The sequence below is a fragment of the Alligator sinensis genome, unplaced genomic scaffold (assembly GCF_000455745.1).
Source record: "Alligator sinensis unplaced genomic scaffold, ASM45574v1 scaffold1085_1, whole genome shotgun sequence".
In the NCBI taxonomy this organism is placed as follows: Eukaryota; Metazoa; Chordata; order Crocodylia; family Alligatoridae; genus Alligator; species Alligator sinensis.
This window is the reverse complement of record NW_005842611.1, coordinates 766726-782768: the sequence shown is the minus strand read 5'-3', so window position 1 is coordinate 782768 and position 16043 is coordinate 766726. Positions and strand designations below refer to the sequence as shown.

At 49.6% G+C, this 16043-nt stretch overlaps 1 protein-coding gene across 5 annotated transcripts in view; it reads left to right on the top strand.

Annotated features, from left to right (window-relative positions):
* The window catches only part of NTM (neurotrimin), a 258741-nt gene that overhangs the window by 213977 nt on the left and 28721 nt on the right, over positions 1-16043 (top strand). For all 5 annotated transcript variants that reach the window (XM_025214900.1, XM_025214899.1, XM_025214898.1 and 2 more), the window contains exons 4-5: positions 14042-14176; positions 15293-15413. In XM_025214900.1, coding sequence (XP_025070685.1) covers positions 14042-14176; positions 15293-15413 — 256 coding nt within the window. The remainder of the gene's footprint in view (positions 1-14041; positions 14177-15292; positions 15414-16043) is intronic.

Below are 16043 nucleotides of genomic sequence, written 5' to 3'. Positions count from 1 at the left end.
CCCCTTGTGTCTCTCAGCCCCGCCATGGCTGCCCTGCCTGCCCTTGCTCTGGCCCTTTAAGAAAAAAAAACAAAAACAAAACCCCCAAACTCACTGGCTCCTGCAGCAGCCTCGGGGCTTCTGGGAGCTCATGCAGAGCCCCATACACAGAGTGGGGCAGCAGGGATCGCCCCCCCCACCAGGCAGGAGCAGGTGAGTGTAGGGTTTTGTTGTTGTTGGGGGTTTTTTTTAAAGGGCCGGAGCTGGAGCGGATGGGACAGCCATGTGGGGGCTGGGGAGGGGGTGGGATCTGAGGACTCATGGCAGAGCCCCCCACACATCATGGGGCAGTAGAGGACAGTGGGGATTGCCCCCCGCTGGGCAGGAGCTGATGAGTTGGGGCTTTTTTTTTTCCAAAGAGCTGGGGGATGGGGCCTGTGTGATTCTGAGATTCGGCTGTTGCCGAATCTCCAAATCAGATTTGGCTGAATCAATTCAGGACAGTGATTCAAATCATCGAACTGAATCACTGTCCCCCAAATCGGCCAAAACCGAATACTAGCTGCTTCCCACAGACCTACCTAACAGTGCTAAAATTGCATGGCACACCACAGCATCCTTAAAAGGATCTTGTGACACGATCGCTATCCCAAAAGATCCCAAATATAGCACAGGTAAAGGAGGAGGCCCTGGCTTTTGAGTTGCCCTACATTTTGTGCCCTACACTTTCAGTTGGTGCAAAATGAACGTAAGCACTACATTTTGCGCTGTTAAAAGTGCCCTACATTTTTAATCAGTGCAAAATGAACGCAAAAAGTTAGTAGCATTGCCGGACAAGCACTGCTGTGGAGGGGAGTGATGAATCACGTCCTATGAGTTTATGATTAATTATGAGTGTTATTGTTTCTTTCATGTATTTACTATAAACATTTATATGAAGGCCATTGCCTGTGTGTTGGAGTGACATTTGAAATAGATGGCTTATAGTTTTAGAGTGTTGTTTCAAACCACAAGTCCCTCCAATGTTAATGTTTATTGCCAGAAGTATCCAAACGGGTAGCTCAGAATTGCTGTAGGGGGCTATAATTAACTACTTACTATTTCACCTCCAAAAGAAGCAACATTTCACGCTCTTATTTTTACTTATCTAGAATCAGTCGCTGTCAACATCTGCTGAAACCAGTATAAAGATTTATAGACCTTAGAGGTAAATATTGACTAATGGGCAGCCTGGCTTAATGTTCACCTTGAAGGACAATAAATTGTGCTATTGACCGAAGCTGGATGTCAATATCTGTATTGTTGTAAACATTTTAATAAAATTATCTCCATAAAATATTCTCATTTTCAAGCAGATCCACAGCCAGTTTGCTTTCCAGCTGGGGAAACTAATGGAGTAACTTTGTTGATGAGTGGAGTTGTTGACTTAGCTGCGGGACTAGGAGTCAGGACACCAGGGTTTTATGCCTTCAACCTTGCTCAGGTGGGTTGAGCTGGAAAGAACATATGGGAACAGGTTTTCCGTTTTGCATGAAGGACAGTCGATGGAGGGTGTCTAAGATACCATCCATATTGGTGCCCTGGAGTGAACTGTTCTCTTCTTTGTGCTGGTGAGTCGTCTCTGGTTCGTGCTGAGGTTTTGTCATTGCAGTGGGGGGAAGGATGTGGGCCGTAAGTGTTTTGGTGCCCATCGGGACGAGTGGCACAGGAGGAACTGGCTTGTGTGCTGCCGCGTGGAGAGCGGCATGAATGCAGGTAGGTCAGGCTCTGTTTGTTGCAGAGCTGGCTGGAGAAGAAGTCTGGCCTTGTAGTTAAGATGTTGTGTTCAAGATCAGATCTTGGTTCAGTGTTTGCCTCCGCTACTGACTCACAGTGTGTGATCTTCGGTAAGTCTCTAAATCTCCCAGAGGCTCAGTTCCCCTCCGACAACTGAGGTACGGCTTCTTTCCTTCCACCCTTTATCACCCTGGTGAGCTGTTGAAACAGGATTTTGTTCTGTGTGTGTTCAGCACCTAACTCAACAGGACCCTCATTTCAGTTGTGACCTGTAGCCACTAGTGTAATACACAGCAAATAAAAGGAAAGGAGTCTGAATCCATGTACAGAGAGCATGTTCTTCCCAAGGCATCAGGCTGTCTCTCTCAGTGCTAGGACATATAGAGGAGTTGCCTGGAGTTGGAATAAGCTGTTAGTCGGCCCTGAAAGATCTGGAGGCACGTGGCTGGTTGCTGTCGGACCGTACAGGAAATGGTGAATCTCTTCCATGTGAAGAAGCTGTTTTTAATGGGATCGTAACAGCGTGCAGCCAGGGGATTGTGACTGGCAAATCCCAGAGACCTGAGCAGGCAGAACATCAAGGCCAGTGCTGATGGCACATAATTAATTGAGGAACATGTGTTCGCTTCCTTGTGAGTTATGATCTTGTCATCGCCTGGATGAAAGTGGTTGGTAAGAAGAAGGCAAATTGGGATGGGAAAGAAATGGGAAGAAAAGAAGGAGGAGAGGGATGCATGCAGTGATAAACAAGTGATCTCTGTGAGTTGGCTTTGCAACCTGTTTCATCCCAGTATTCCTGTGGTCTGGTTTGTGCACGAGGCAATGCAAGGTCAGACGTCCCTTCACTCTGCTGGGACTTTTGCTTGTCTGCTCCATCCTGGACCCCAACTCCTTCCCACACTGCTGGTTGCCAGCATGCTGCTGTCCCATCTCCCTCCTGTCTCTGACAGATGAGCTCCCATCAGCCAGGGTCCTTGTCATGTAAGGCACCATCCGCTGACTTGTAGATGGCAATCTCTCTAATGTACCCACTGCCACTTATCTCTTCTGTGCCATAACAGACACACTGCTCTGTTATTTATATCTTTCTGTTTCGGACTCATCTCTGCCATTCCTCTCGTCCATCTCTGGAGAGGCTGCAGGGGCTGGAATGACACCCCGGCACTATTAACAAGGTCTCTAGGGTTCCCCGACCACCGTCAGTCACCACCCCCTGGTCTCTGGGTTGGTCATTTCTCACTCCCTGGTGTAGCCTGCAGGTGTAAACCCGAGTGAGTCTCTCCATGTTTTACCGTGTCTTATACGAAGGATCAGGAAGTAGATTGGGTTGAGTCCTGTCCACACTCGAAAGAGAATGGTGCTTTTCCGTGTTGCACCCAGGTCCTCCTGTGTGGTTGATCCTATTAGCACAGACGGTCTTTTTGTGCAGAGGTCAGCAGTATGGGTACAACAAGGTGTACCCATACTGCTGACTGGTGTATAAGGGAGGTGTGCAAGAAGAAGGGGGGATGAAGCTTTTGGTTCAGATACAGATGTCAGGCACTGGAGAACTTGGTTCTGCCTCCGTCTCTGGTGCTGACTTGCTGTGCAGTCTTTGGCAGTCACTCAAATCTCTCTTTGCCTCCATATTTGTAAAGAAAAGAGGATAAATGTAAGGGACATTAAAGACGCTTGTAAAAAAAGGTGGGTTGGCATTGGGGGTTAATAACCTTATCTGATACTTTCCACCCTGAGACTGCCCAGCACATTACCAAGGGGTCAGCATCCGTGTCTCTGTTTTACAGATGGGAAAACTGAGGCACACTCACAATCAGAGGGGCGGGCCGAAATTGCAAAGTGGCCCAACCATTATGGATCCCCTGATAAGAGTCTCTAGGCCCGGGTCCACCCTGGCCTGCTAGGGGAACGTGTGGGATGGGGAAGGCATGAGAGCGTGGGTGGGGCGCAAGGGCATATGACGATGCTGCTGCACGTGCAGGAAAGAAAGGCAGAGATGTGCGTTTCTGCGTGTGCAGGGCTCTGGGGCCAGGAACAAGCTTTCTGCTGATTTGCCTAAGTTTCTTGCTAATTGCTCTGTTGCAGCCACTTGTGTTCTGCTTGGCTTCTCTGCCTGACAGTGTAAGTTATCATCCACTCTCTCGGAGGCAGTGGTTCTCTCGCCAGCTGCTGACTGTGCACTGCCAGCTTACAAACACCCCCTCCCAGAATGCACCAGGATGTATGTCTCTACCTGCAGAGTCCCTACATGCAGGTCATTAGTGTTTGGAAGGAAAGGAAAGAACCAAAGTCCTGGATGCTGAGGCTGCAGAGAATCATGGCCTGAACCCTGTACAGAGATTTCCCAAGCTGTTTGGGACCATGGATGGTGGCTTTAGACATTCATCTCCAGTGACTGGGGTATAGCTCAGGCACTGTGCAATGAGTTTTATGGGGCATTAGTCTACTCTGCAATGGATAATTGTTCACAGATCACAAAACATACCAGGATATCTGCACTATCCGGGGAAACCTGCTGGGCTGCAAGCTAAGGCAAAGGGGATGGGCAGTGCAATGTGGAGGAACATAGCCTGGAGCTGCACGTCCTACATGTAGCATTGGCAGTCTTGTATGTGGAGGTGATTGCACGCAGGACTGGGCTTGTGGGAACTCTCTGGTGTGTTGGCAGGGCAGGGAGGGTCCCAACACTTAAACTGCTGGGAATGCTTCAGGGTAGGCGTGGGGCGCGCTAACCAAACTAAGGATGCTGCATTGGAAGTCAGAAGCATGCAGGTGGCTGCAGGTCAGGAGTGTGGAGCCTTGGCTGAGCAGAGTGAAGGTGCTCCTGGAGCATATGCCCACGTGGCTCCTAAAAGACCTGAGTGCTTCGGATGCTGCTGTCAGGAGCTGCCAACACTGAGACTGTTTTTTTCTTTTACAAAAATTAACCAGTACAAACTTTGGCATTCATCTCCGAGAGGCCTGCACCTTCCTGGGAGTGGTGACACCTCCTGAGAGGTGTGATTATGAAGAGCCTAAGGAGGGGACTCACCAGCATCCTCAGCTCCAGCTCCAGTAGAAATCCAGAGGTGGTCTTGTGTCCCGTGGTGGCTCTGAGTCACTGGAAAATGACACACACAAGCAAACACACACACGTATCCAGGCTCACACCCCAGAGGTGGGGCATCTACAGAAGAACCTCCCTGAGAATTGGAACCTGGTTCTTGATTGTTCAGTGTTCTGGCCAGTGTTATACTGTTATTATTATTAATAATAATAATGGGTGCCAGCTGTACTCATTTTGTAAATCCAGAGGAGATGACAGAGTTTAATATTAATTCCTGCAATATTTCAGCTCCTAATTGTGCTCAAGTGGAGACATCCTTTAAATGTTCACCAAGTTGATTCAGCGAGGAAGAATGGAACAGGGCTAGTAATGACATGAGGGAGCTCTCAGAGCTTCTACTGGCTATTTCAGATTAACAGACTGTCTGTACCCAGTGGTACTACAAAGTGAGAAAGCACTACTTACAGAAGCCGTAATGGGCATGCAGAGAGCATTACATACCCACACTGCCCTGCCAATAAACCTCAGTCTTGGTTTGAAGGGACCCCCAGAAATGAATGACGAGGGAGTGGATTGTCTGCCTGTTCAGTCCTGGATCTTCCTCCCAGCACTGCTAACCAACATGCTCCCTGTGAGTGCTGGGTTTTGCAGCTGCCAGGACCTGAGTGGAGACTCACCAGCTGATATCACACAGGCACCAGAGCCAGGAGTGCATATGAACAGTCTGTTCCCTGAGCTGATCCTTTACCTGCTCCCACTAGCATCATCCCCTGCATCCCCAAGTGGTTGTTATCCACAGCGGCACTGTTCCAACTCTCAGCTTATGCTGTGTCATTGCAGTCACAGGAATTGCACCAGCAGGGAGGTGGAGTAACAGAGCAATAAAGTAAGCCCTAAGAGTGACATTTCCATCTGTGATGGGGCCTGGACAAGGTGTGTTGTCATCAAAAGGCTTGCACATATAGTTATTTCTGGCCCTCTGCATCCTGACAGAATGAATTTTACCCCTGGGAGTATCTGTGCCCCTTGCCAGACTCACCCACATAACACTGCATGGAAATAAATACCGTTGCCCTGCCCTGCCGGCCCCCAGAGACCTCTTCAGCCCCAGCTACATGAGCATCCCGTTGCTTGCTACTGGAGCACGGTCTGTGCTTACAGATTGTGTTTGCTTAACCCTGGCCATGCTCCCCAGGTCCAGCCTATTTGTTTCTCCATTCCTGGCAGTCACTAATGAATGAGATTTGTCCAAATATCAACATGACTTCCCATTATAAATAGGCAAAAATGTAGAGGCCACAGAGCAGAGTGGTTCAGCAATTATTCTCAATCTGTGCATCCATCCTTTGAAAGACACAGTACCTGGCATTAGCCAGCTTGGCCAACCTTGGCAGGCGGTCTGTATTTAATGTGGGGGAGCCCTCTGATTACTTTTTCAGTTGAGAAGTAGGTTCTTGTATTATTGTGTCCCAAAATCATTTCAAACAGCACACACCAGATTAGGGCTTGACAAGCTTGCTTATATTTATGGCTCCCCTCTTCTCTCCTGTTTCCATCCAAACAAGGTCTCAATTTAAAAACCCCATTGAGATTCCACTGTTCATTAAACCCTCCCACAGGCTTATGCCTTTAGGTGTTGGAAAGGAAACCAACAAGGAATTGAGATTTAGGAGGTGTCTGTGCTTTTCTATAGATCTTTCAGTTTAGCTGTTTACTGTCTAAGTGCAGCAAAAGGTATGAATCAGCCACAGGATTGTGTGTGAAAGGGAATTTAAAGGCAACACTTAAGGTTTGTATATTATGTATATATCTATATATATCTATATCTATATATAACATTCTTTATATGCATATTCTATATATATAAAGAGTAGCAGGAAAGGAATGTACTAAATCACTAATGGGCCTCATTGTCCTCCATTAGGCATCTTTTCAGTGGTGCAGAGTGAGTGTGAAATGGTGTCAAATCCACTGTAATCTCCCTTGGCACAGGGGCAAATGGCAACCCAAGACAGAACAGGGGGCTTGAGCTGAGCAGAACTGGTCACTGGGCTATTTTCTGTCATTAATAAAAACTGGTGGGGTTAGGGATCGACTAGCTTCCCAGCTGGGTTGGCACCTAAACATGGGGTTAGCATGTGGGAATTGGCCCACAAACAGTAACCATCTTGGCTAGGGACAGACATTCAAAAAGACAGAGCCTGCATTGATTCAATCTTTGCATGTTAGTCTGCACTGCAAAGATTGAACCGATTTGCAAGTGAATAGACATTCACTTTTGATTCCAGAAATGCAGCCACATGCCAGCAATGGCTCAGGCTAGAAGCCAGGGGGTGCTAGAGCAGCCCTCCCTTCCAGCCGCAATGCTGGAGGGAAGCTGACTTGTGGGGCATGGCCAGGCACCCAGCAGGGGCTAAATGTGATTGTGGAGGGGTTTAAACCCCCACCCTGGTCTATAGGGACCCCAGCTTAGGTGTGCCTGGATGGGGAGGGGGATAGCAGCCCTTTCCAGGCTTGTCCCTGAGACCAGACACTGGCTGCGGCCCTGTCTCCAGGTGGGCACAGGACTCCAGCCAGGGGCTACTCAGCTTTCCCCCCCTGCTCCTGCTCAGGTGGCAGGGGGCCTGGCCACAGCCAGCCAGCAAGGCCCTGCTGTCCATCCAAGGCTGGGGATGCAGCTGCAGCTGGGACTGTGGAGCTGTGGGGCTGGAGCTGCAGGGCTGAGCTGCTGCTGAGGGTGGAAGTGGAGAGGCCATCTTGGGCTGGGCCACAGGGGCAGGGCCCTTCCCAGTGGCCTGCGGCTCAGACTGGGGCCAAAGGGTCTGTGCAGCCAGATTGCTCCCAGCTCCCCTCTCCCAGGCTGGACGGGGCTGTCATGGAGCCACAGCTGGCTGGGCCTCACCGGGCCATGGGGCCAGGGCCCTTCACAGCTGGCTACAGCTCTCTGACAGCTCATCTGGCAGCACGGGGGGTGGTGATGGATAGCTGGGTAGTGGTGTTCCCAGGCTGGCTTGGAGGTGCTGGTAGGCCCCAAGTCTGGCAGCTGCTTCCTGCAGCTGCCAGCACTTCCCCTGTCCTGGCAGCACCCAGTGGCTGCATCTGCATCACAAGTTGTGGGCTGGCCAGGGCCGGGTAGGATGTTCTGCCCCCCTCACCTCCAGCTGCCTTGGCTGCTGCTTCTGGCCCCCTTCCCCTGCTGTGCCATGCCACTCTGGGTGGGTGGGTGGGAATCATCAGCCCCACAGCTTTTGCCCAGTGCATGGAGCTTTGGTTCCCTCTCTCAGATGCCTTCCAGATGCAGCCCAGCCCAGCCCAGGGCTGAAAAGCATGCTGGGATGCTGGGGTACTCCAGTTTAATTTAAACCAGGAAGAGGTCTGGGACTGAAGTTGCATAAACCGGTTTGACTCAGATCATTTAAGTCTGATATTACATTCAACCAGGTTCATCTTAAAACAATTGTGGCCATTTTGAAACTGGTTTATGTGCACTGAACTTCTGTTATGTTACAGGTTTAAACCAGTTTTTGATCACTTAAACCAGTTTATGTGTAACTTCTGTCTCTAGTGCCAGGGTCATTCTTTTCATTTGAATAAGGACCCAAGAATCAGTAGAAGACCAGGGCTAAGTACAGACAGTCAAAAAGTGGAAGGCTGAATTGATTCAGTCTTTCCAGGTTATCTAATTGGCAGAGATTAAACTGAGAAACAACTGGACAGACATTTACTTTTGATTCAGGAAATGCAGATGCATACCTGCAGTGGCTCAGGCCAGAAGCTAGGGGGTGCTAGAGTACAGCTCTCTGGCACGTAGGCAGCAACGGTTGTGTGCTCGCTTCCTCTTCCTGCTTCCCCCGAGGTCTCTGGGATTTACAGTCCAGGATTACAGCAGCAGGACTCAGCAGGGTTGCTCATTACTTCCTCTACCCACTTACAGGTGCCTCTGGGATTTGGAGTCCACAGTTGCAGCCAGCAGTAAGTTTTTAGCAGGGTAGGGCATCTCTGTACTCAGGGGGAGGGAAATTTAAGCCCCCGCCCTGGCCTCAGATCCCAGCTGGGGTTTGCCTGGAGAGGGGTCAGTCCCTGCCTCCCCTCCCCACCCCCCAACCCATCTCTGCTGGAGCAGACAGCACAGCCCAGCCCAGGGCTGCAAAGCATGCTGCGATGCTGGGGGACTGTGATTTAACTTGAACCAGGAAGGGGTCTGGGACAAAAGTTTCATAGTTTTGATGCAAATCAGTTAAGGCTGATACTACATTCAACCAGGTTTATCTTAAACCAGTTTCAGCCAACTTGAAACTGGTTTATGTGCACTGAACTTATGTTCTGTTACAGGTTGAAACCAGTTTCTGATCACTTAAATGGGTTTATGTGCAACTTCTGTCCCTAGCCCAGAAGTGCTGGAAAGTAAACATTTCCCAAATACCCGATAAGTAGGGACCTGAGAGAGGAATTTTTGCGGCTCGTCTTGGCTCAAAGAGTCAATTATGCAGTCATTTCATGGTGGCCCCACCCCCTGTTCCTGATTGGCAGCGATGCCCCACCCCTTAGTGCTGATTGGCAGAGAGGCCCCTGGAGAAGGAGGGACAAGGGGGCAGCACCATCTTAACTGCTGGCTGCCCTTAGTGCAGCCCCATTCCTCGGCACTGATTGGCAGAGAGGCATGAGGGGGCATCTGCCATCTTGGCTTCTTGCCCATGGTGCCCCCACCAGCTGGTGCTTTCCCTTCCCAGCCAGGCTGTGAGGCTGGGCCACAGTAGCAGCAAGGACCGCTGCCTCCCACTGGGGAGTCAACTTATTAAGTTTTTTTTAAATTAATTTCCTGGGAAATCCTAGCCAATGCCATTTTTCGTGGCAATAGCAGAGATCGCCATTTTTCAGGGTTTCTGTGAAAATTGCAAAACCACGATTTAAATAGGTCCCCATCCATTAGTAATAGGGGTACCAACAGGAGAAACTGGTAAATGGGGGCCATGTGATGCAGAGGTCGTATATGTGGACTGAGTCTCATCCTGGCTGTGTTGCCGGCTGGGGGACCTTGGGCTTTCCACATTTTGCTTCTCCCTCCTGTTCTCTCCCTCTTCTCTTCATGCCCTGTGTGTATGCACAGCACCCAGCCCAGCAGAGCCTTGACTCCACAAAGCTACAGTAACAACAGTAATTAATCAGTTATGTTGTTGTAGGAAACCCCATCTTTCAGCCTTAGATGAGCAAAAGCAAGTGCTCACTTGTGGTGCCCAGCCTCTGTTTTAATGCAGCACTGTATTTCTGGGCTCAATTTTTTTGCAGACTCTAGAAGCTTGAATCATTTGGATAAAGATCAAATATTGTAGGTACCAATTCAAAGTGAATCAGATCCCTGGACCCTTTCTGCTCTGTCTCTCCATAGGTTTATTAGCCTGCATTTATCTCAGACTTTGCACTATCAAGGGACAAAAAGGAAGGGCTGGGAACCTTTATCTCTGACTTTTTCTAGCTCTTGTGGGTGGAAAGCTGACCCTCACCATTACCTTAGCAAAGCAAATTGCATGCTAATAAAATACACTCATGCTCACTTCCTCCCAAATCAAACTGTGTGCTAGCACTGCGCGCTGGAGAAGCTAATTTTCTTGGCATGCAATCCAATAAGGTAGACACTCACTAAACTGCTTTCCCCCACTTAGGGAAAGGCCTTTCGTTAATTAGGAACCAGTGAATTATTGGTGCCTTTGCATAAACTTGCACATGGAACATCAGAAGGCCACTGGCTGTGTCCATATTTTATCAGCAGGCAGTGCTGTGCTACTGAGAAGCCAATTCTAGGTCAGCCATAAAAGGAATGGTTTTTTGCAGACCACATTACTGCACAAGCCGTGGAATATAAAACTACAATTTTTGTGTCTCCAAAGGATATTGATTTTGGGGTAACGCCTTCATATCTTGCCCTTCGCTTCTACGAGGTACTGATGAGCTCAGCAATTTCAGCCGTAAGCCATTCCAGTGGGGATTCTAGCACGGGGCCAAGGAGGCATGCGGATGTTAACAATTCAGCACTGTGCCAGGAAGCCTGTGGTTATATAAAGATGCAGGAGTTCACCCTCTTCCAACGCCCTGAGAGGAGGCCAGAGCTGAATAAAGCGCGCTTGAGGGCTGGTGTGAGACCGGTGCATTCTGGGTGGAGCAGATATGCTAGAGCGAATGCATAGGTGTGTGTGAGACAGAGACACACTGTGCTTGTGTTAGACCGAGAAGCCATGGACATGTGAATGGGGAGGTGGGCCTTGAGGCGTAACCCCAGCACTGATTGTAGTGAGAGTTGGGCACTGGATGGTATGAGATATGAGCAGCTTAGTGCTGGAAGGCAGCACTTGCAAGTGTGAGAAAATTGCCTCCAGCTCATGCTAGGCTAGGGGGAAACTGCATGGTGGTGGGGGTAGAATTGAATAATGCGTTTGCAGCTTTTTGCTACAAGTCAAGTCATCATGTGCTTGTGGTCCAAGGAAGCCTCTGAGGGAGAGATATTTATGAGTATGAAAGAAGCAAACTTCTAATGCACGCTTGGTTTCAGAAGAAAAGGACACTGTATATGAGTGTGTCACACTCACTTCCTCCTGAATCAAACCATAAGTATAAGACAGTTTGTTCAGGGGGGAGAAGGAGTTGGGGGGAAATAGGGTCAGAGTAGAGACAGAAATTCAAGGAGTGACCATGCCCACTTGCAATGCAGACATGTGCTACAGAAGCAAATGGCTGCTGGTGACTGTTTAAATAGTATCTGGGGTGGTGACTAAGTGCATGGATGTAACCCAGAGCTTTTGTGCATGCTCACACATGTCTTTGTGTGTATGCATGCATATAAGAGGGGCCTTTTTTCTCTCCCCTGGTGGCAGAAGAGAGGACATATGGAACTTGTGTGGCTCTGTACTACAAGGACAGGGTTCTCCAGTCACATAGCGCTCACTCCTTTAGGTCTTTGCAGGGGGTTTCAGCGAAGGATTGTGACTGGAGAGGGCTGTGCAGTGTCTCTGCACTATTATATAGATCCCATGGTCATTCCCCGCTACAGACTGATGTAACAGCTATGGAGCGGCTCTGCTGATCTGCCCAGAGGTGGAGGAATTCCACCCTATTGCATGCAAGAGTTCCCCGGCCCCCATCATAGTCCCAGGCATGGGAGAGTTGCAGTAAACTTAGTGCCATGGTTAGCAATGCAGTGTGTGATGTCTCTGTGGGTGTATGCATGCATGCATGCACACACATGCCCATGCATGCACGCACATTTGTACCTCACATGCACAATGCATGTAATTACATCCACCTTAGTAGTTTGCCGGCATGTGCCTATGGATGCATGTTATTTTGCTGCCTTCATACTCTGATGAGTGAGGCATGATGGATAGCAGATGGATTGATAAATAGACAGTTAATAGCCTCTTGGAAAATAAAATGCGGCATCCTCACTGATAAGATGTTACACTGATGGTGCTCTAAGAATGCCAACAGAAACGAGGTCTATATGTCTCTGTGTAAACCGGCAGCGGGCATATTTTCCATGCAGATGAGTATTTATGCATGCATGCACATTTCAACATGTGTGAGACCTGGTCAGCCAACCGCATTGAGCCCTAACCTCTTCAGACAGCAAGAGCCCATATCCTAACATGTCAAGGTGCTTCTCACAGCTTTGTGGTCTTGGGTGAAAGTGGGGGCAGGAAAGCAGTAGGACTCTGTGTCCTCTCATCCCCTCAGCTCCATGGGTCAAGTACAGCTACCCCTACCCCTCTGGGACCAGGGACCTGCAAGCTTTCTCTACACCATTGGCGCTCACTCCTAGAAACAGCTGTCCGGAGCTAATTTATTTCCTAATGCTGCAGCAATGTTAATTTATAAATTACACTGGTAATTCAAGCTATTATTAATTTCAGATGGTGTAGGGCAAGCCTAATTAAAATATGACACCAATTGCCACACATATGTACCAAGGACTACCGTTTAAAATTTATAGGAATATTAAGTGTGACACTGGTCTCAGAGATGCTTTGCGCAGTAATTATAGCATCCCGGCTGCAGGAGATCTGATAAAGGCGATGGAGAGATTTAAAGGAAATAAATAAAAAATCCTACTCTCTTTCTGTTCAGGGGCTATTAAAAAGCTGATTTTTTTTTTCCTTTCAAGGTCAGACTGATTTTTTCACTTGAAAAGGAGCAGAGAAATTGTACTCAGGGAAGGTTAGCAATAACGGGCTTATTATTATTTTTTTTTTTAATATCAGGTAGTTATAACTTATAAGCGTGGCATTATCTTAGCTGGTGGCAGAGCTGGCTGAGCCGCCTTTACCCTGCCACCAGGGATATTTGCGGCTTGTTTGGGATGCAACAGGAATGCATTGGGTTGATCTAGTGCCTGACCACGGTTCTCAGACTCTAGCCCAACTTTCTGTAGGAATATATTGGGGTGACCTGGTGCCTGGCCGTAGCAGTCCAGACAACAAGTCAACCTGCCATAGGAATGCACAGGAGCCTAAGTCCCTGTGGTTCAGGGGTTGCTGCTCTTCAGCCAGCCCTGAGCTAATGCTTCAACACTGCATTTAAGGTCAGGTATATCATTGAGCCTCTGAGTACTTAAGACTGGATTTCCTCAATAGAGTACCACATCTACATTGAGGACTGGGACTGGTTCCTAAGTCAGCTGGGCAGACTGGGCAGTGCTGTCGTGTTGACAAGGGGGCAACCTCTAGAAACACAAACACAATCCCTCCACTTAGACTGTGTGACTTGTGCAAGTTCTCCTGGGCTGATTCCCTGGAGAAAGGGGTGTATTAACTGGGGATCTCTCCACCATTGGCTCTCAGTTATATGGCCGTACATCTAGACCAAACTGGAGTGATGAGACATATGATGGGGCAGCCTCGTTACAGAACCCCAGCAGGGAAGGCTGTTTCTGCAGATCTCTTTGTAGAAGCTGAGCTTGAAGACTACATATATTCAGTGGGGCTTTTTCCTCAAAGAGGATCCTCGTAGAGGCTTTTGGGATCATAGCTGAGGTGCCTTGATGGAGCGGAAGAAATCACCCACGTCCACAAGGCCTCAAAAATGACTTTTCCCCCTTGACACAAAGAAAGGAGCATTCCCCCAAGGGGGGCATACTAAACAGGTGCCAGGCCCGATGGCACTAGGTGGACAGCTGGCCTCTGCCTGTGGGTCACTGAGACCAAGCACTCAGTCACACCCCAATCCATGTTCTCCTTCTCTTTTTGGCCCCTGCAGCTGTGGGGTTCGTGAGCGAAGATGAGTACTTGGAGATCACGGGGATCACCAGGGAGCAGTCAGGGGAATACGAGTGCAGCGCAACCAATGACGTGGCAACACCTGTCGTCCGGAGGGTAAAAGTCACCGTAAACTGTAAGTAACCCCAGGGTGGCTTTAGGCTGCAGTGCATGGGAGGCTTCAAGTGCAGGAGGTTAGCCCAGGCAGGACAGAGGGTGGACAGACCGGCCTGATGCTGTGGAGACGGGAACTGCTCATTGCCCGCTGTTGCACACACCCTCTCCGTGCATGCTACTGTCCAAGGTTAAGGTGCAGGCACAAACAGGACAGAAGGTGGTGAGGGGTGGGTGAGTCTACTGTAAAGAGGGCCTAGATTTGGGGTGGGAAAGGTTGGTGTGTCTTGCAGGGGACCTTGTGTATACATGGGGCATGAGGCTGGGAGGGGAGTCTGGGTCTTCTTGGCGGACATGGGTTTTGCCATTAGCTTGGTTCTTGATTTCCATTTTGCTTGCCTCCCACCTCCCTCCTCCTCAGCTCTTCTTGTGCACTTGGTTGTTGCAGCCCACCATGCTGACAATCCTTAGAGAAATGTGAACAGGAAAGTGAGCAGTAAATAGGGGGTGCAGGGTGCAGAAATTTTCTAGCTAAGAGAGCAACGGAGGAAATCTAGCCCTTAACACCCAACTTCTTTGCACACACACTCAAGCAGGCGCACTCAGACGCACACAAAACCATGCAGTCCTCCATATGCATGCACACGTGAATACGTGCCCTCGGACAAAAAGCATGAGACATGGGGGCGTCCACCCGCTCACCCGTGCACACACGCAAACATGGTCACACGCAGTGATACGTGCTCACACCACAGTGCAGGATAGTTACCAATAGAGAGAAATAGAAGCTCAAATCCGCTTGTGCTGCTAGGTGAATTGGGCAGGCAGGCAGAAGGGCCCATGCTGGGCAGAGGCACAGAGAGGGCTGGGGTCCTGCCCTTCCCATCTGTCTGAGCCCGGGGAGTAAAGTTCCTTGCAGGCCTGTAAAACAGAGCTTGAGTGGCAGGAACTGGGCACTGGCTTGGAGAGCCAGCCTCCCATCGGTTTGGGGGAAGGCAGTTGGCACAGGGAGCTTTTGCCTCTAGCTGCTTCCTTTGGCTCTGACCACAAGGCTGGGGTGGAGAAGGGTTTGCAGAGAAAAGGCAGGAAGGAGGGAGGGTCTTCCAAGATTAACTCGAGCACCCTCCTGTCCCCACAGACCCACCGTATATCTCCAACGCCAAGAGCACAGGGGTGCCTGTGGGGCAGAAGGGCATTCTCCAGTGCGAGGCCTCAGCCGTGCCCTCTGCAGAATTCCTGTGGTACAAAGACGACAAAAGGTAAATCCCTTAGCCCGGGTCTGGTGGGGGGATTTCCCCAAGCAGCTTTCTTGAATCCCAACTTGGCACCTTCCTTAGCAGAGAAACATCCCCTCCCGCAAGCCGCAGGGGATTTGCATGGGTCACTTCCCGGACTGGCTGCTGCATGCACTCCACTCGGTGTTAACAAAGCCGAACTGGTTAAGTCTGCACTGGGGCGGCAGAGCCTGGCAGCGTCGGTTTTAGAATAAGGGGAGAAAGTGGGATCAGCGACCCGATTTAGCTTTGCCTTTGTGGCAGCCCCGCGCTTTCATGGCAGGAAAAACGAAGCAGGGGCAGGGTGGGAGACCCTGCCATTGTAATAACATTGTAGGAGGCACTGGGATAGTTATGAAGAGCCTTGCTATAAAAAAGAGCCATAAAAACACCACCTGAAAGCAGGTGCACAAAAGCATTCAGAGAAGCTGTGGGGAGAGCAGCCAGCCTTTCGACCCAATGCATCAAGGGGCCATCTCCAGGCAAGGGAAACAATAATTAAATATCGAGCAATGACTGTGTGTCTGGCATATTAATAAGGGAAGAGGCAAACTGGGAGGAACCGGAGTGCCAAGGCAGTTAGCCATCACCCATTCTTGTTCAGCCCTTGAAAAG